The sequence below is a fragment of the Hemiscyllium ocellatum genome, chromosome 15, assembly GCF_020745735.1.
Source record: "Hemiscyllium ocellatum isolate sHemOce1 chromosome 15, sHemOce1.pat.X.cur, whole genome shotgun sequence".
In the NCBI taxonomy this organism is placed as follows: Eukaryota; Metazoa; Chordata; class Chondrichthyes; order Orectolobiformes; family Hemiscylliidae; genus Hemiscyllium; species Hemiscyllium ocellatum.
This window is the reverse complement of record NC_083415.1, coordinates 24691334-24708390: the sequence shown is the minus strand read 5'-3', so window position 1 is coordinate 24708390 and position 17057 is coordinate 24691334. Positions and strand designations below refer to the sequence as shown.

The following is a 17057-nucleotide window of genomic DNA, read 5'->3' as shown; positions in this document are numbered from 1 at the left end:
GATTTTTCTTTCTAGCCTTTATCTGTTTTTAAAGCAGAGATAGTTGAATCTGCTAAAAAGTAGTAAATACAGAGGAATCTCAGTTATCTGGCATTTGATTATTCGATTATCTGGCAAGGTCCTGGTGCTTGGCTAAACTATGTTAGCCAGAATTCAACTATCCGGAATTTGATTAAGTGATCGAAATACTCCCCGGCCGTGTCCTTCAGATAATCAAGGTTTCTCTGTAAACTCTGGGGAAAGAGGGAGAGGTTTGTTTTTGATCTGCAAACATAATCCAACAGCTTTGCTGAGGTTTATTCAGGTGCCTGGGAAAAAATAATTGATGGTAATATGTAACAGCCAAGAGAAGACAAATCCAAGAAAAGGAAATTCTGTGTGTGGGTGAGGGTGAAGGTGTGTGAGAGAGAATGTGTGAGAGAGAGTGAGTGTGAGTCATCAGACATTAAAAAGGGAGGTGGTGGTACAGTGGTTCAAATTCCATCATGGAAGATGGTGAAATTAAAAGCTGATTGAAGGGTGATGATATAATCACTGTCGATTGTCATAGACACCCATCTAATTCACTAAGATCCTTCAGAGAAGGAAAATGGCTCCTTACCTGGTCTATGACTCAAGATCCATAGATACATAATTGACTCTTATTTCCCCCCTGGCCAACAGGGGATGGGCAAAGAAATACTGGTCTAGCCAGTGAAGCTATATCCTGTGAACAATGTTTTAAAATGTCACATTTAAAGTGACATTTAAATGTGTAATTACGTCTGGCACATTATTGGATAGCCTTAGAAATACACTGGAGAGCACAGGTCCTTGCCACGATGTATTAACTCAGCATTGCTACAATTATGCAGCTTTTCTTTAAGGTTTTTCCTTATCTGGTTAATGCTCTGTAACCACAAAGCTGAAAAAATAAAATTAAAATCTTCCATTTCACAGAGGAGGCTCAGGTCTGAAAATTCTGCTCACATTTCAACAGCTATGACAAAGTCCACCACAGCAATTCAACAAACCCACAACATTCTAAAATTTGGAGACACCGGTGTTGGACTGGGGTGTATACAGTTAAAAAAATCACACAGCATCAGGTTATAATTCAACAGGTTTACTCGGCTTTGTGCATGGGAAGTCATGTCTCACAAACTTGATTGAATTTTTTGAAGAAGTAACAAAGAAGATTGATAAGGGCAAAGCAGTAGATGTGATCTATATGGACTTCAGTAAGGCGTTCGACAAGGTTCCCTGTGAGAGACTGATTAGTAAGGTTAGATCTCATGGAATACAGGGAGAACTAGCCATGTGGATACAGAACTGGCTCAAAGGTAGAAGACAGAGGGTGGTGGTGGAGGGTTGTTTTTCAAACTGGAGGCCACAAGGATTGGTGCTGGGTCCTCTACTTTTTGTCATTTACATAAATGATTTGGATGTGAGCAGAAGAGGTACAGTTAGTAAATTTGCAGATGACACCAACATTGGAGGTGTAGTGGACAGCGAAGATTACAACAGGATCTGGACCAGATGGGCCAATGGGCTGAGAAGTGGCAGATGGTGTTTAATTCAGATAAATGCGAGGTGCTGCATTTTGGGAGAGCAAATCTTAGCAGGACTTATACACGTAATGGTAAGGTCCTAGGAAGTGTTGCTGAACAAAGAGACCTGAGAGTGTAGGTTCATAGCTCTTCGAAAGTGGAGTTGCAGGTAGATATGATAGTGAAGGCGGCGTTTGTGTGCTTTCCTTTATTGGTCAGGGTATTGAGTACAGGAGTTGGAACATGATGTTGCGGCTGTACAGGACATTGGTTAGGCCACTGTTGAAATATTGTGTGCAATTCTGGTCTCCTTCCTATCGGAAAGATGTTGTGAAACTTGAAAGTATTCAGAAAAGATTCACAAGGATGTTGCCAGGGTTGGAGGATTTGAGCTATAGGGAGAGGCTGAACAGGCTGGAGCTGTTTTCCCTGGAGTGTCGGAGGCTGAGGGGTGACCTTATAGAGGTCTACAAAATTATGAGGGGCATGGATAGGATAAATAGACAAATTCTTTTCCCTGGCCTGCAACACGTTACCAACGAAAATGAGCACCCTGCCAAGACCTTGCCCACACTTCTACTTCTCGCCTTTCAACAGCCACCAAATCTCAAACAGATCATTGTTCGTAACAAACTGCCCTGCTTTCAGGACAATACCATGCAACCTTGTCATGGTGGATGCTGTCGACACAGATACTATCATTATGTGTGGGGACACCTCCCATCATGTGCATGGCAGGTGATCATGTGACGCGGTCAATGTTGTCTATCTCATACGCTGCAGGCAAGGATATCCTGAGGCATGGTGCATTGTCGTAACCTCTGTATGCTCTTCGACCTCAGACCTTCGGGTGACCATCCTCCAAGGTGGACTTCAGGACAGGCAACAACGAAAAAAGTGGCCAGAGGCTGATCATTTCAACTGGGACCTTGGGTTCATGTCACACTACAGGTGACCCTATTGCATTATGCCCTCAGACAGAAGGACACACACATACAGACACCCTATCATAGACCCAAAACCCGTTCACACTCACACATACAACCCTCCCCGACACACACACCCACATACACATAAAAGTTTGTGGGGTGAATTTGTACTTGCAGAATTACATTTTACTTTACTCAAAAACTGCATGAATCCTCAAGAGATTCTGTAAATCTGTTTTTTTAAGATTAGAATCAGTCCGACTATTGTGGCACATAGAGCTTCGCAGGGAGTCACACCTTCAATACCTTATCTGGGCCGACATGACACCAATTATTAAAATGCACTTGAGAATCATAGAGTCATGGGGAAATGAACAGCATGGAAACACACCCTTCGATTCAACCCATCCATGCTGTCCAGATATCCCAACCCAATCTAGTCCCACCTGCCAGCACCCAGCCCATATCCCTTCAAACCCTTCCTATTCATATACCCATCCAAATGCCTCTTAAATGTTGCAATTGTACCAGCCTCCATCACATCCTCTGGCAGCTCATTCCATACACGTACCACCCTCTGTGCAAAAAAGCTGCCCCTCAAGTCTCTTTTATATCTTTCCCCTCTCACCCTAAACCTATGCCCTTTAGTTCTGGACTCCCCGACCCCAGGGAAAAGACTTTGTCTATTTATCCTATCCATGCCCTTCATAATTTTGTAAACCTCTGTAAGGTCACCCCTCAGCCTCCGACGCTCCAGGGAAAACAGCCCCAGCCTGTTCACTCTCTCCCTGTAGCTCAAATCCTCCAACCCTGACAACATCCTCATAAATCTTTCCGAACCCTTTCAAGTTTCACAACATCTTTCCGATAGGAAGGAGACCAGAATTGCATGCAATATTCCAATAGTTCCTAAACAATGTCCTGTACAGCCGCAACATGACCTCCCAACTCCTGTACTCAACACTCTGATCAATAAAGGAAAGCATACCAAACACCTTCTTCACTATCCTATCTACCTGCGACTCCACTTTCAAGGAGCTATGAACCTGCACTCCAAGGTCTCTTCGTTCAGCAACACTCCCTAGGACCTTACCATTAAGTGTATAAGTCTTGCTAAGATTTGCTTTCCCAAAATGCAGTACCTCGCATTAATCTGAATTAAACTCCATCTGCCACTTCTCAGCCCATTGAGCCATCTGGTCAAGATCCTGATGTAATCTGAGGTAACCCTCTTCACTGTCCACTACACCTCCAATTTTGGTGTCATCTGCAAACTTACTAACTGTACCTCTTCTGCTCACGTCCAAATCATTTATGTAAATGACAAAAAGTAGAGGACCCAGCACCGATCCTTATGGCACTCCACTGATCACAGGTCTCCAGTCTGAAAAACAACCCTCCACCACCATCCTCTGTCTTCTACCTTTGAGCCACTTCTGTATCCAAATGGCTAGTTCTCCCTTTATTCCATGGGATCTACAGTGGCACAATGCTCAGCACTGCTGCCTCACAGCGCCAGGGACCTGGGTTCAATTACCGTCTCAGGCAACTGTGTGTTCAGCTTACACATTCTCCCAGTGTCTGCGTGGGTTTCCACTGGGTGCTCCAGTTTCTTCCCACAGTCACAAAGGTGCGCAGGTTAGGTGAATTGGCCATGCTAAATTGCCCATATAGTGTTAGGTGAAGGAGAATGGGTCTGGGTGGGTTGCTCTTTCGAGTGTTGGTGTGGACTTGTTGGGCCGAAGGGCCTTTTTTCACATTAAGTAACCTAATCTAATCTAAAAATATAACCTTGCTAACCAGTCTCTCACAGGGAACCTTGTCGAACGCCTTACTGAAGTCCATATAGATCACATCTACTGCTCTGCCCTCATCAGTCCTCTTTGTTACTTCTTCAAAAAAGTCAATCGAGTATGTGAGACATGATTTCCCACGCACAAAGCCATGTTGACTATCCCTAATCAGTTCTTGCCTTTCCAAAGGCACGTACATCCTGTCCCTCAGGATTCCCTCCAACAACTTGCCCACCACTGAGTTCAGGCTCACCAGACTATAGTTCCCTGGCTTGTCATTACCACCCTTCTTAAACAGTGGCACCACGTTAGCCAACCTCCAGTTTCTGGCACCTCACCTGTGATTATCAATGATACAAATACCTCAGCAAGAGGCCCAGCAATCACTTCTCTAGCTTCCCAGAGTTCTCGGGTTCACCTGATCATGTCCTGTGAATTTATCCACCTTTATGCGTTTCAAGACATCCAGCACTTCCTCCTCTGTAATATGGACATTTTGCAAATGTCACCATCTATTTCCCTACATCCTTAACATCCATATCCTTTTCCACAGTAAACACTGATGCAAAATACTCATTTTGCATCTGCCCCATTTTCTGCAGCTCCACGCAAAGGCTGCCTTGCTGATCTTTGAGGGGCCCTAGTTACCCTTTTGTCCTTAAATGTATTTGTAAAACCCCTTTGAATTCTCCTTAACTCTACTTGCCAAAGCTATCTCATGTCCCCATTTTGCCCTCCTAATTTCCCTCTTAAGTGTACTCCTCCTGCCTTTTTACTCTAAGGATTCACTCGATCTATCCTGTCGATACCAGACATTTGCTTCCTTTTTCTTAACCAAATCCTCAATTTCTTTAGTGGTCCAGTATTCCCTATACCTACCAGCCTTCCCTTTCACCCTGATAGGAATATACTTCCTCTGGATTCTCGTTATCTCATTTCTGAAGGCTTCCCATTTTCCAGCTGTCCCTTTATCTGTGAACATCTACCTCCAATCAGCTTTCAAAAGTTCTTGCCTAATACCGTCAAAATTGGCCTTTCTCCAATTTAGAACTTCAACTTTTAGATCTGGTCTATCCTTTTCCATCATTATTTAAAATCTAAATAGAACTATAGTCGCTAGCCCCAAAGTGCTCCCCCACTGACACCTCAGTCACCTGCCCTGCCTGATTTCCCAAGAGTAGGTCAGGTTTTGCACCCTCACTACTAGGTACATCCACACACTGAATCAAAGTTTTCTTGTACACACAAATTCCTCTCCATCTAAACGCTTCACAATATGGCAGTCCCGGTCCATGTTTAGAAAGTTAAAATCCCCTACCATAACCACCCTATTATTCTTGCAGATAGCCGAGATCTCCTTACAAGTTTGTTTCTCAATTTCCCTGACTATTAGGGGGTCTATAATACAATCCCAATAAGGTGATCATCCCTTTCTTATTTCTCAGTTCCACACAAATTACTTCTCTGGATGTATTTCCAGGAATATCCTTCCTCAGCACAGATGTAATGCTATCCCTTATCAAAAATGCCACTGCCCCTCCTCTCTTGCCGTCCTTTCTATCCTTCTTGTAGCATTTGTATTAAACTGCCAGTCCTGCTCATTCCTGAGCCATGTTTCTATAATTGTTATGATATCCCAGTCCCATGTTCCTAACCATGCTGAGTTCATATGCCTTCCCTGTTCGGGCTCCTTGCATTGAAATAAATGCAGTTTAATTTATTAGTCCAACCTTGTCCCTGCCTGCCCAGACTGTTTGATTCGCTCCTGTTCTCAACTGTACCAGCCTCAGATTGATCTCTATCGCCCTGGGATCCCCCCACCCCCACCTTACTAGTTTAATTCCTCCCGAGCAGCTCTCCCTGCCAGTATATTAGTCCCCTTCCCATTTAGGTGCAATATGTCTTTCTTGTACAGGTCACTTCTACCCCAAAAGGTATTCCAAAGATCCAAAAATGTGAATCCTTCTTCCATACACCAGCTCCTCAGCTATGCATTCTTCTGCTCAACCTTCCTATTTTTGCCCTCACTAGCTCGTATCACTGTCTGTATTCCAGATATTAATAGTCTCGAGGACCTCCTTTTTAAAGTCCTACCTAACTCTCTGTAACCAATCTTCGGAATCTCAACCTTTTCCCTTCTTATGTCGTTGGTTCCAATCTGCACCCTCTCTGAGACATCCTTGATCCTGGCACCAGGGAAGCAACATACCATTCTGATTTTTCTCTGCTGGCCACAGAAACGTCCGTCTGTACCTCTGACTACAGAATCCCCTAACACAATTGATCTCTTGGAACCCGACATACCCCTCATTGCATTAGAGCCAGTCTCAATACCAGAAACTTGGCTGCTCGTGCTACATTCCCCTGAGAATTCATCACCCCTACTTTTTCCTAAACAGTATACTTGTTTGAAATGGGTGTAGCCATAGGATACTCCTGCCCTTGGTGCCTACTTCTCTTGCCTTTCCTGGCGTTAACCCATCTACGTGACTGTATCTGTAACTTGCCCCCCTTCCAATAACTGCCATCCATCACATACTATTGCAAATTCCTCATTGATTCTAACTGTCTCTCCAAACAATCCATTCAATCCAATAAGATTCGCATCCAACAGCATTTATTGCAGATATAATCCACAGTAACCCTTAAACTCTCTTTAAACTCCCACACCTGACATATCACTCTTCTAAAGGCCATTTTTGCTCCTTCATAATCTACAGACCCAGAAAATCAGTCTTATTCCTCTACAAAACACTGCCCCAGGTTAGATTAATAGTTATGGCCTATATCTTTAGTTTAATCAAGAGACATATCTCAAAAAACATATAAATCAAGAAATAACCCACTCTACTCACTACTGCAGACTTTCTGCAGCCACTTAAAACAATTAACTTATCGGATTCGGTGCTGTGATCTTCGCCCAAACAGTTCCTCCAAGATTAGTTGTGAATTTCACTGTTTGTTAATTTTCCCAGATGCACTCCGATGTCCAACAATACATGAATTCAAACAGCAAAGGCAGTGACTGTGCAGGTTCACTCTGGTGTCAATTTCTTTCTCTCTCTCCTGCACTGACCTCACCATGTATTTCCTTTGTCGGTCTTCCCCCTTTTAAAACTGCTGTTGTTTTGACTTTTTTTTTCCCCAAAGTTCCAAAACAATGCAACAGCATATAAAACATTAATTGCTGCTCCTGAAATTCGAGGAAATCACCTCCAGCATCTAAAATACCTCAAAAAAAAATGAGGAGTAGCTGTTACAGCCAGATTTTTTTTCCCTTCCTCCATCTTGGATTATCCAGAATCAGAATCCATTGATACTAAATTATTTCCCCTTTTCTTCATGGAAGATTCAACAAAATATCTGAACCTACCACTGCCTCTTCCTGTTCCACACAGAAACATTTTGTAGGATGGTCTTTCCTGACAGCAGTCACAGTCAATTTTCTTCCCCACTAATTTGAGGTGTACTCTGCCATTATCATATGTAGGGTCAGCAAACCGAGTCCTTGACAACTTACTTGTCTAGGTAGCTCAATATCCACTGCATCCTGTGCATATAGACATTCTGTCAAGACAAAACCCTAATCATTTCTAAAGCTTGGATCACTAATCACTAACTGTTTTACAATTAATCCACTCAGATTCAGAGAAGACTTCAGTAAAAAATTGTGTTCACATTTCTGCTCAGATCCTGGAAGAATCACAAATCCTGCAGGAAGACAGAATATAGCTTGGTTTTAATGGTATCACACAGTTGAATAGCCTATCATGTCCAAACACATGCTTGAATAAAAGACACACAAGCATGGTACCCAAGACCAATTACCATCCTCTGAACTGCACACACCATATATTATGAAATTCTAAGAGAAAGAAAAAACAAAAAGAGGATAAACCTTTCTGTTATGATTTTGGTTTCTCGCAACACTATCTATGATAGCAAAGCAGCTTCCATAAACAGGACCATTCCACCTGTGAAGCCTATGAATAGAACATTAGAAGGATCCAGTACTATACTGTGCAGTTAATATTTACTCATTTCTTGAGTTAGAAAGCAGAAAAAAAAACATGAAAGCCAAAAATGTTGGCAAACTACTCATCATATTCAAAGTGCCCTACCAACTCAAATTTCAGAGCACTATTAACTGTACTTATTGGAAGATGGACATCATTCAGAACAAAAATAATTTGCAGCAAACAGCAGTACAATATATAGCTTTCCTGGATCAGTAAACCAATTTCTAAGTCAAAATAAAGCCCATTTTTCAATTTAGATAATTTTGTTTTCAACAAATGTTTGGAGCATTCCTTTCCACTAAAAGGTTGTGAGCAATGTACAAATCAATAGTTAAAACAACCAAACAAGATATGGTCAAAAGATGTAGTTTATATATTTTTTCTGATCTCAGTTCAAATCAGGCTTATTATAACAGACACGTCTTTGAAGAAATTCCAAACTCTCTTTGGTTACCAGTATAAATTACTTTCCCCACCCACCTTTGCCCCAGCCCCACACCCCCATTTATCTCCAACTCCCTCCCCCTCCCCAGTTCTGATAAAGGGTCCTGACTTGAAATGTCAACTTTCCTACTCCTCTGATGCTGTCTGACCTGCTGTATTTTTCCACTCCACATTTTATCAACTCTGACCTCCAACATCTGCAGTCCTTACTATCACAGAATTATTTTCATTGCTCTTCAAGATGGGAAATGAAAAATAAATGCCTACCTGAGGAATTACATTTTATTCTGGGTACACCACCGCCTCTATGAAAAGTGAGTCAGCAAACTATCACATACTTTGCACAGACGAGACAGAATTTTTAAGCCATTACCCATGAAATGTTTCCACGTAGAGCAAACTTGCAAATCAATCTACAAACACAAAGGAAATCAGGAACATCAACTGCTCCAATTTCAAAGATTTCCAATTGCAGTCTAGATAGAATTCATCTGAAATGACATTTTGTAACATAATGCAGAACAGAACCCACATCGGTTCACATATCATTCCACAAGGATAGGATGGAACTTTGAATTCCTAACATTTTTTCCCCATTCCACTGGGGAACACAACATGAAGCAAAACTATATAATCAACTATGAATATATTGAAGAGATTAAGTGTGTCTCAAAGTCATTAAAATAGAGTTTAATTTGTATGCTTTTTGAATGTCAAACATGCCAAAGTTGAAGAACACCCAAAAGATGGAGCCATGGGTCTCCAGAAGTGACAATACGAATAGTGTAATTTATGAACTGCTGAACAAGTTCAGATTAGGCTTGTTTAAACTTGTTGAGTATTTGGTAAATTCTATTCCTGTTGATTGAGGCTAATTCACTAATTCAGTCAACTACATTGCCACATGGTATGACCATAAACCAGCAGAACAGGTTGACATTTGGTATGCATTGACAGAGTTACACATCAGTAAGAATTAAAATAAATTTCAAGATTGTCTCAGCAGTTCAGTAGTTGAACTATGTTTGAGAGTGGGAACAGTCATCTTATTCGAATACATTTCACCAAGGATCAAATGCTGGACCCCCTCCTTAAGGATATTCTACAAATGAAGCTCTTGGTATCTGGATACAGAGTGCAGCAATATTAGCAACACAAATAGACTAAATAATATCAAGATTCCTGTCGAATTGTTGCTGGCTCGCTGTACACAGGTCTACATCTACTCAGATGCTACTTTTCCAAGTATTCACCTTCAGCAGATACACATTTAGAAAGCCTACGATATCCATTTGGATTCCACATAATGCTGATAAACTATATTTATTTTTAAAAATTGCACAACACCAGGTTAAAGTCCGACAGGTGTATCTGGAAGCACTAGCTTTTGAAGCGCTGCTCCTTCATCAGGTGGTTGTCAAGTGATTGCTATTGTGGTGGACTTTGAACTAACAAAATGGAATCATCACCAAATCATATTGACACAGGCATTACACTGAAGCATCAATTTACATTTTCTCTTTCTGGAGTCTGGCAAAGCTGGAGTATAGTTCTCTTTTTATTACAGATGTTGTGCATTCTGTTCATTTCAGGGACCAGGAAAAAATTAAATAAGTGAATAAAAACAATTGAAAATTCTTCTTCAATAAATTAATTTACTTCAAGCTATCATAGCTGATGAACAATGCTGGGTCTTGACACACTGACTAATTTTTAAAAACTTTACCCAATATATTAACGGAGTTAGTGTGTTGTCATTCCATAAAAGTCAACTTTTGGTACTGTCTACAACTCAGCAATGCAATGCTGCATTGAAATTATTGAAAAGTGTCACTTTTCCCATTTAGTGTGACAGTATTGACAAAACACGTTGCAAGATCCTCAAGCAATAACATCCATTAAAACTGATACTTGAAGATATAGAAGACTGAAGATTTAAGATGGAAACCCATTTTGAAAGTTGTGATTAAACATTTTATAAATCATTCCATATCACACCAAATCACCACCCACTATAAAACAAATGTTGTACTTAATGCCTTTTCACATACTTAAAGGGATTGTTGTTCTTTCACAATCAACAAAATTGTATTATCAAATCTAACCTCAACAATTAAACTACAATTACAGTTAAAGGCTCCCTGTGGTTAGTGCACAAGACAGTTTCATTTACAAACCTGAAGTCCCTTCTAACATAGCAACATCTTAGTGAGAAATAAGACTGAAATAACAAATCTAACATTTGGAACACTTATCGAGTCAGTGAGTTGTACAGCACAGAAACAGACCTTTCAGTTCAACTCATCCAAATATTCTAAATTAATTTGGTCCCATACTCCTCTAAATCCTTCCTCTTCATGTACCATTCCAGATGCCTGTTCAATGTTGCAATTGCACCAGCCTCTGCTATTTCTTCTGGCAGCTCATTCCATAAACACACCACCATCTGCATGAAAATGTTGCCCCTTAGGTCCCTTTTAGATCTTTCCCCTCTTACCTTAAATCTATGTCCTCTAGTTTTGGACTCCCCTACCCTGCAAAAATGACCTTGGCTGCTCACCTTAGCCATGCCCCTCATGATTTTAAAAAGCCTCTATAAAGGTCACCCCTCAGCCTCCAAAGTTCCAGGGAAAACAGCCCCAGCCTATTCAGCTTTTTCCTATAGCTCAAAGCTCCAACCCTGACAACATCGTTGTAAATCTTTTCTGCACTCTCTCAAGTTTAACAGCACCTTTCGTAAAGCAGAGAACCAGAACTGAACACAATATTTCAAAAGTGGCCTAACCAATGTCCTGTACAGATTCAACAAGACTTTCCAACTCCCATATTCAATGTACTAACCAATAAAAGCAAGGGTCAGTACGAACTTGTTAGGCTAAAGGGCCTGTTTCTATACAGTAGGTAACCTAATATAATCAAGCATATCAAATACCTTCTTCACTATCCTATCAACCTGGGACTCCACCTTCAAGGAACTATGAACCTGCACTCCAAGGTCTCTTTGTTTGACAACACTCCCCGAGACCCTACCACTAGGTTCTGCCCTAACTTTCCTTAATGAAATGCAATACCTCACATTTATCTAAATGAAACTCCTTTGGCCCATTAGCCCACCTGATTAAGGTCTCATTGTACTAACTGCCACTTCTCTTCTGTGCAAACCCACCTTGAAGAAGTTCTGCTCCTCTCTCTGATGAGATTTCCATTATTCCCCCTCCCCCCCCACCTATTGTTTACTCCTGGCCCCTTCTACACAGCCTACCTTCTGTACATGAACTGATATTTTCCTAGCTACCATCAGTTCTGAGGAAGGGTCACTCGACCTGAAATGTTAACTCTGATTTCTCTACATAAATACTGCTAGACTGCTGAGCTTTTCCAGCAATTCCTACTTTGCTCCTGTTGTACTCTGACTTCTTCACTGTCCACAGCACAAACAATTTTGATGTCATAGAGATGTACAGCATAGAAACAGACATTCTGTGCAACTTGTCCATGCTGACCAGATAGCCTAACCTAATCTAGTCCCACCTACCAGCACTTGACCCATATCCCTCTAAACCCTTCCTATTCATGTACACATCCAGATGCCTTTTAAATGTTGTAATTGTACCAGCCTCCATCACTTTCTCTGGCAGCTCATTCCATACATATACCACCACTGTCTGTGTGAAACAGTTGCCCCTTAAGTCCATTTTAAATTTTTCCCCTCTCATCCTAAACCTATGCCCTCTAGTCCTGGACTCCCTGACCCCAGGGAAAAGAGCTTGTGTATTTACCCTATCCATGCCCCTCATGATTTTATAAACTTCTATAAACCTCAGCCTCCAGTGCTCCAGGGAAAAAAGCCCCAGCTTATTCAGCCTCTCCCTGTAGCTCAAATCCTCCAACCCTGGCAACATCCTTGTAGATCTTTTCTGAACCCTTTCAAATTTCACAACATCTTTCCGATAGGAAGGAGACCAGAATTGCATGCAATTTTCCATAACTGGTGTAATCAGTGGCCTTTACAGCTGCAACATGACCTCACAACTCCGATACTCAATACTCTGACCAATAAAAGAAAGCGTATCAAATGCCTTCTTCACTATCCTATCTACCTGCGACTCTACTTTCAAGGAGCTACGAACCTGCACTTCAAGATCTCTTTGTTTAGCAACATTCCCTTGGACCTTACCATAAAGTGTATAAGTCCTGCCCTGATCTGCCTTTCCAAAATGCAGCACCTCACATTTATCTAAATTAAACTTCATCTGCCACTCCTCAGCCCATTGACTCATCTGAGCAAGATCCTGTTGTACTCAGAGATAACCTTCTTGGCTGTCCACGACACATCCAAGTTTGGTGTCATCTGCAAACTTACTAACGATAGCTCCTATGTTCACATCCAAATCATTTACATAAATGGTGAAAAGCAGATCAGTGCTGGGTCCACTTTCTGCACACTGCTGGTCACACAACTCCAGTCCGAAAAACAACCTTCCACCATCTGCTCTCTTCTACCTTCAAGCCAATTTTGTATCCACATGGTTAGCTCTCCCTGGATTCCACATGACCTTACCATGCAGAACCTTGTGAAATTCCTTGCTGAAGTCCATTTAGAAAATGTCCACAGCTCTGCCTTCATCAATATCTTCCACATTTAAATATTTTGTGTATCATCATATTTTGTTTTTCCTTTTCTAACTTCCACAAATAAATACAAAACACACAGAGATAAAACATGGAAACTGAATCCCTCTCTAGTCTATTTCACACTGGATTGCTTGCTTATTGGTTGCTGATGTTGACTCTCTTTTCCTCAGCCTTTGTTGCCAATTCCTTTATCTGTTCACTTACTTGTAGTTTTCTGTATCTTTCACAATCATTTTTGTTTGTTTTCATCTTTGCTCCATATTTATTTCCACTCCTTTTTTAAACACATGCTCCATTCTAAACTCCCACCTGCTCCTCAGGAGAAGCAGTGCACTTACATTACAATAACAAAAAACAACGTTATCTTGGAAACAACACAAGATACATTAGTTACATGTATTCTCCAAGAACTTCAGTACTTAAGACATCAAATATTAGTATTTCAATGCCCCATATATTGGGTAAACTCAGCAATTTTTCTTCTCAATGGCACTTACTTTTCACAGGAGTTTCTACAATGATGTAAGCACCAAAATTATGTTCAAAGGCAAAATTTGATCACATAGCTCATTTTAACCACATTTCATATTTACATAAATAGAAATATATCTATTGTATCTCAAAATGTTCAGAGTTTAACTCAGTGATATCTATATAAATTTAAAGCAGCAAACAAATGTGCAGACACTTTAACAACAGTGCCAAGGTTAAAATGACAAAGGTTGAGCGCAGATCAGAATTTTTAACCAGAAACAAACTTCAGACTATTCCTTCTGTAAGAAGCTACAAGCACTTGCTGATATAATTTGCCCATATTCTTTTTCCACCTTTAACTGTTTACACCAGTCTGATTGTACTGGCAACCGTCAAGCTGTTTTCCTGGTTATCCTAGTTGAAATGGTTGCATGCATTCCAGGATCTAAACTCACTTCTATTCCAATTATTTCCATCTCTAATTCAATTTTGTTTACAAAAACTTATATAACTATATTTTCTGGTGTATTTACAATTGGTTGTCAGACTACTGCTACATCTCAAGACAAGGTTCTAAAAGTGTAACATGTTGGAATCTCAAGCCAACCCAAAGAAAATGAAATTAACCAGTCAGAACTGCTCCAAAAACATTAGAGATGTACTCCCTTTAAAGGTCTACGCATCGCATCTTATCTGTTGTACAGGAAGCTGCTAATGAAACTCACGTCCAAGTTAGTCACTGCAGGTATGAATAAATACCTCCTGACTTAAAATGTTGCACTATGTATACAATATTCTCACAACCTTTAGTAAATTATCAAATGGAAGTTTGAGTCCACACTTGCTGGGGGTGAGTATACCGGACCTTTTTTCTCCTCTAAAAGGTGGCCTCCTACTAGCTAAGCTTGCAGCTGTCAAATCTGGCAGGTTAAGAGGAGGCTATCCGGCACTGAAAGGTCAGCGGTGACACTGTCACGAGTGGACACTGCTGAAGTAATTTAGAAGGCATGATGTCACCTCAGTCCTGACGACCAGCCACAAATATAGGCTATAAGAAGGGCCAAAGGACCAATGGACAACCATGGCACTTGCCCCTGCCCCCATCTCTCTACAGTAGTAGATGCTGCTGTTGCAGCCAATTATTGGCCAGCACATCCCCCACTGAATGAAGTCTACGGCTCTAATGCCCACATCCACACAATAAATGTCGTCTCTATTCACCTTATAGTTCTCACGCCTCACATGCAAAGATTAAATCCCTGGTGCAGGCAGCCAATCTGTCTGACGGAGCACCCAGTAAACAGAGGGGCTGCCCCTGGTGCAGCACCCTATCATTCTTCCATTGCGTTCAACGGCACCTCCACATGCTCAGTTAAAAAGCAAAGGTTTGCGCTCCAGAGCGAAACATGACATCCTTACAGCAGATGCTAGTTAACTTCTCTTTTGCTAACGTAAGAAATGGTGCCACCATGCACATTGTAAGCAAACACATTCCAACTGAAGGAAAACTCCAACCGCCGTCAGGTTCTTGACACATGTATATCACAGTCGGGGGGACACGATGATAAAGCATATTCAGTGATCGGACAGAGTGTTCTACAAGAAGCCTATTGTGTGTAAATTGTCGTTGGAAAAGTTTAGCTTAGGGTTCCACCTAATTCTGGCATTTATTAATAATATGTGCTCTTGCCATAGAAAGGTTGTGCCTGATATTTCGTTGTGAGGGAAGGTGTTGATTTGAGGACATGGAGAAGCTCCACCCTGAAACCAGGCGACATGACAACCCCATGAGCTCACAGAGTTCCAGTAGCCAGAGACAAAAACAAAAATCTTTCAGCAGCATTGTTCCCCCGCACTAGGAATATGATGGCCCTGCCTGAAGATCAGAATTCCTGGACTGTTGATTTCACAAGAACAAGTGTTTCAGACAGAGGGAGCGGCACACTCTCTCAATGGCGAGAGAAAGCAGGAAGGAGCTGGGTAACATAACGAGCGTACTCATTTCCCCCAAAACCCAGGACAGCGTACACCGTCCAGGAAATACGACCGAAACATCTTTCAACTCAAGACAGAGTCTCATTGACACACCACACCTGACACCGTGCCCCTTCCCCCAAATCGGGTTTTTGTTTTCACAGAAATCAATAGCAAAACGATTTGTGCATAAATCTCTGCCTCTCGTACTCCACACGGGTTTGCCTCTCGGTATTAACAGAGGAGGAAGCCGGCGGCTCGCATTCCCAGTCAGCAGTAAATTATTCATGAAGGCGCCTGAAATTGCTACAGGCTCAGGGCTAGGCGTCTTCGCTCTGAAATGGATCATCACCTCACTCGGTTGGAGCGATAGAGAGGGAGAGGGAGGATACGAACGAAGGGGCAGTGCTGGGAGGGGGAACTCTGTGCCTTTTCCTACGCCCAGAGAGCTGGGTGGTCACAGCATTGTTCCCCCAAGCAATGTCACCGAGAAACCAACAGCCATCGCCACCCCCGCTTCCGAACAACACAGGGATCTGACACTCTGTTTTATTCCATGCCTTTATCCCGATATATATATAAAAAAACAAGCCCTCTCCTTTGATCTACCCTGCAACCGTCCGGCCGGGGCTCCCAGCATGTCTCTTACCCGCTCCTCTGTTTGGAATCGTGGATTTTCTTGTGGCGGACAGGCTGCAGAGGGATACTATCCGACATATTTGCAGCACTAACTCTGTCTGTGTCTGTCTGGTGCTGGGTGGTGTGCTCTACCCGGCAGCCTCTCTCTCTCTCTCTCCTTGTTTGTCAGCTTGCCAGGGTCAAAGGTACAATTTAGATACAACCATGGCAACGATTTTAAGGCATTTCATGGACACCAGTGGACAATTACAGAAGACTGGCCTGTCATTTCTCGCTACAATGCGGTGACAATCACTCTTGCTCGAAAATGCGCCCCATTTTCCGCCCACCTGCACTGAGGGAACAATTCCTGGAATGGATTTTACGGATAATCTGAGTAAAATGTGATTTTGCTGAGTGTTGGCAGCCTGTTCCACACTTAAATCCATTCAGTTCTTATCCAAGGTCGGCGTGCTCTTTCTAACAGTTGCTGAATGATTATAGGTAATAACTAGACTATTTTTGTTCCTGCCCCTGGTAGAAGCCAACTCCACCATCCCCTACCACTGGTTTGAGCTCATGGCCACTGTGAAAATCAACTAATTAAGGAATATCCTATTCTCTAAGGCTTAGTACAGTATC

General features: G+C 41.9%; 1 protein-coding gene across 1 annotated transcript in view; it reads right to left on the bottom strand.

Annotated features, from left to right (window-relative positions):
* LOC132822908 (probable phospholipid-transporting ATPase IIA) overlaps window positions 1–16549 on the bottom strand; it is a 177516-nt gene extending 160967 nt beyond the window's left edge. Inside the window, exon 1 of the mRNA XM_060836310.1 lies at window positions 16447–16549. Within this exon, the coding sequence (XP_060692293.1) occupies window positions 16447–16514 (68 nt within the window). The 5' untranslated portion in view covers window positions 16515–16549. The remainder of the gene's footprint in view (window positions 1–16446) is intronic.
* Window positions 16550–17057: the final 508 nt, after the last annotated feature.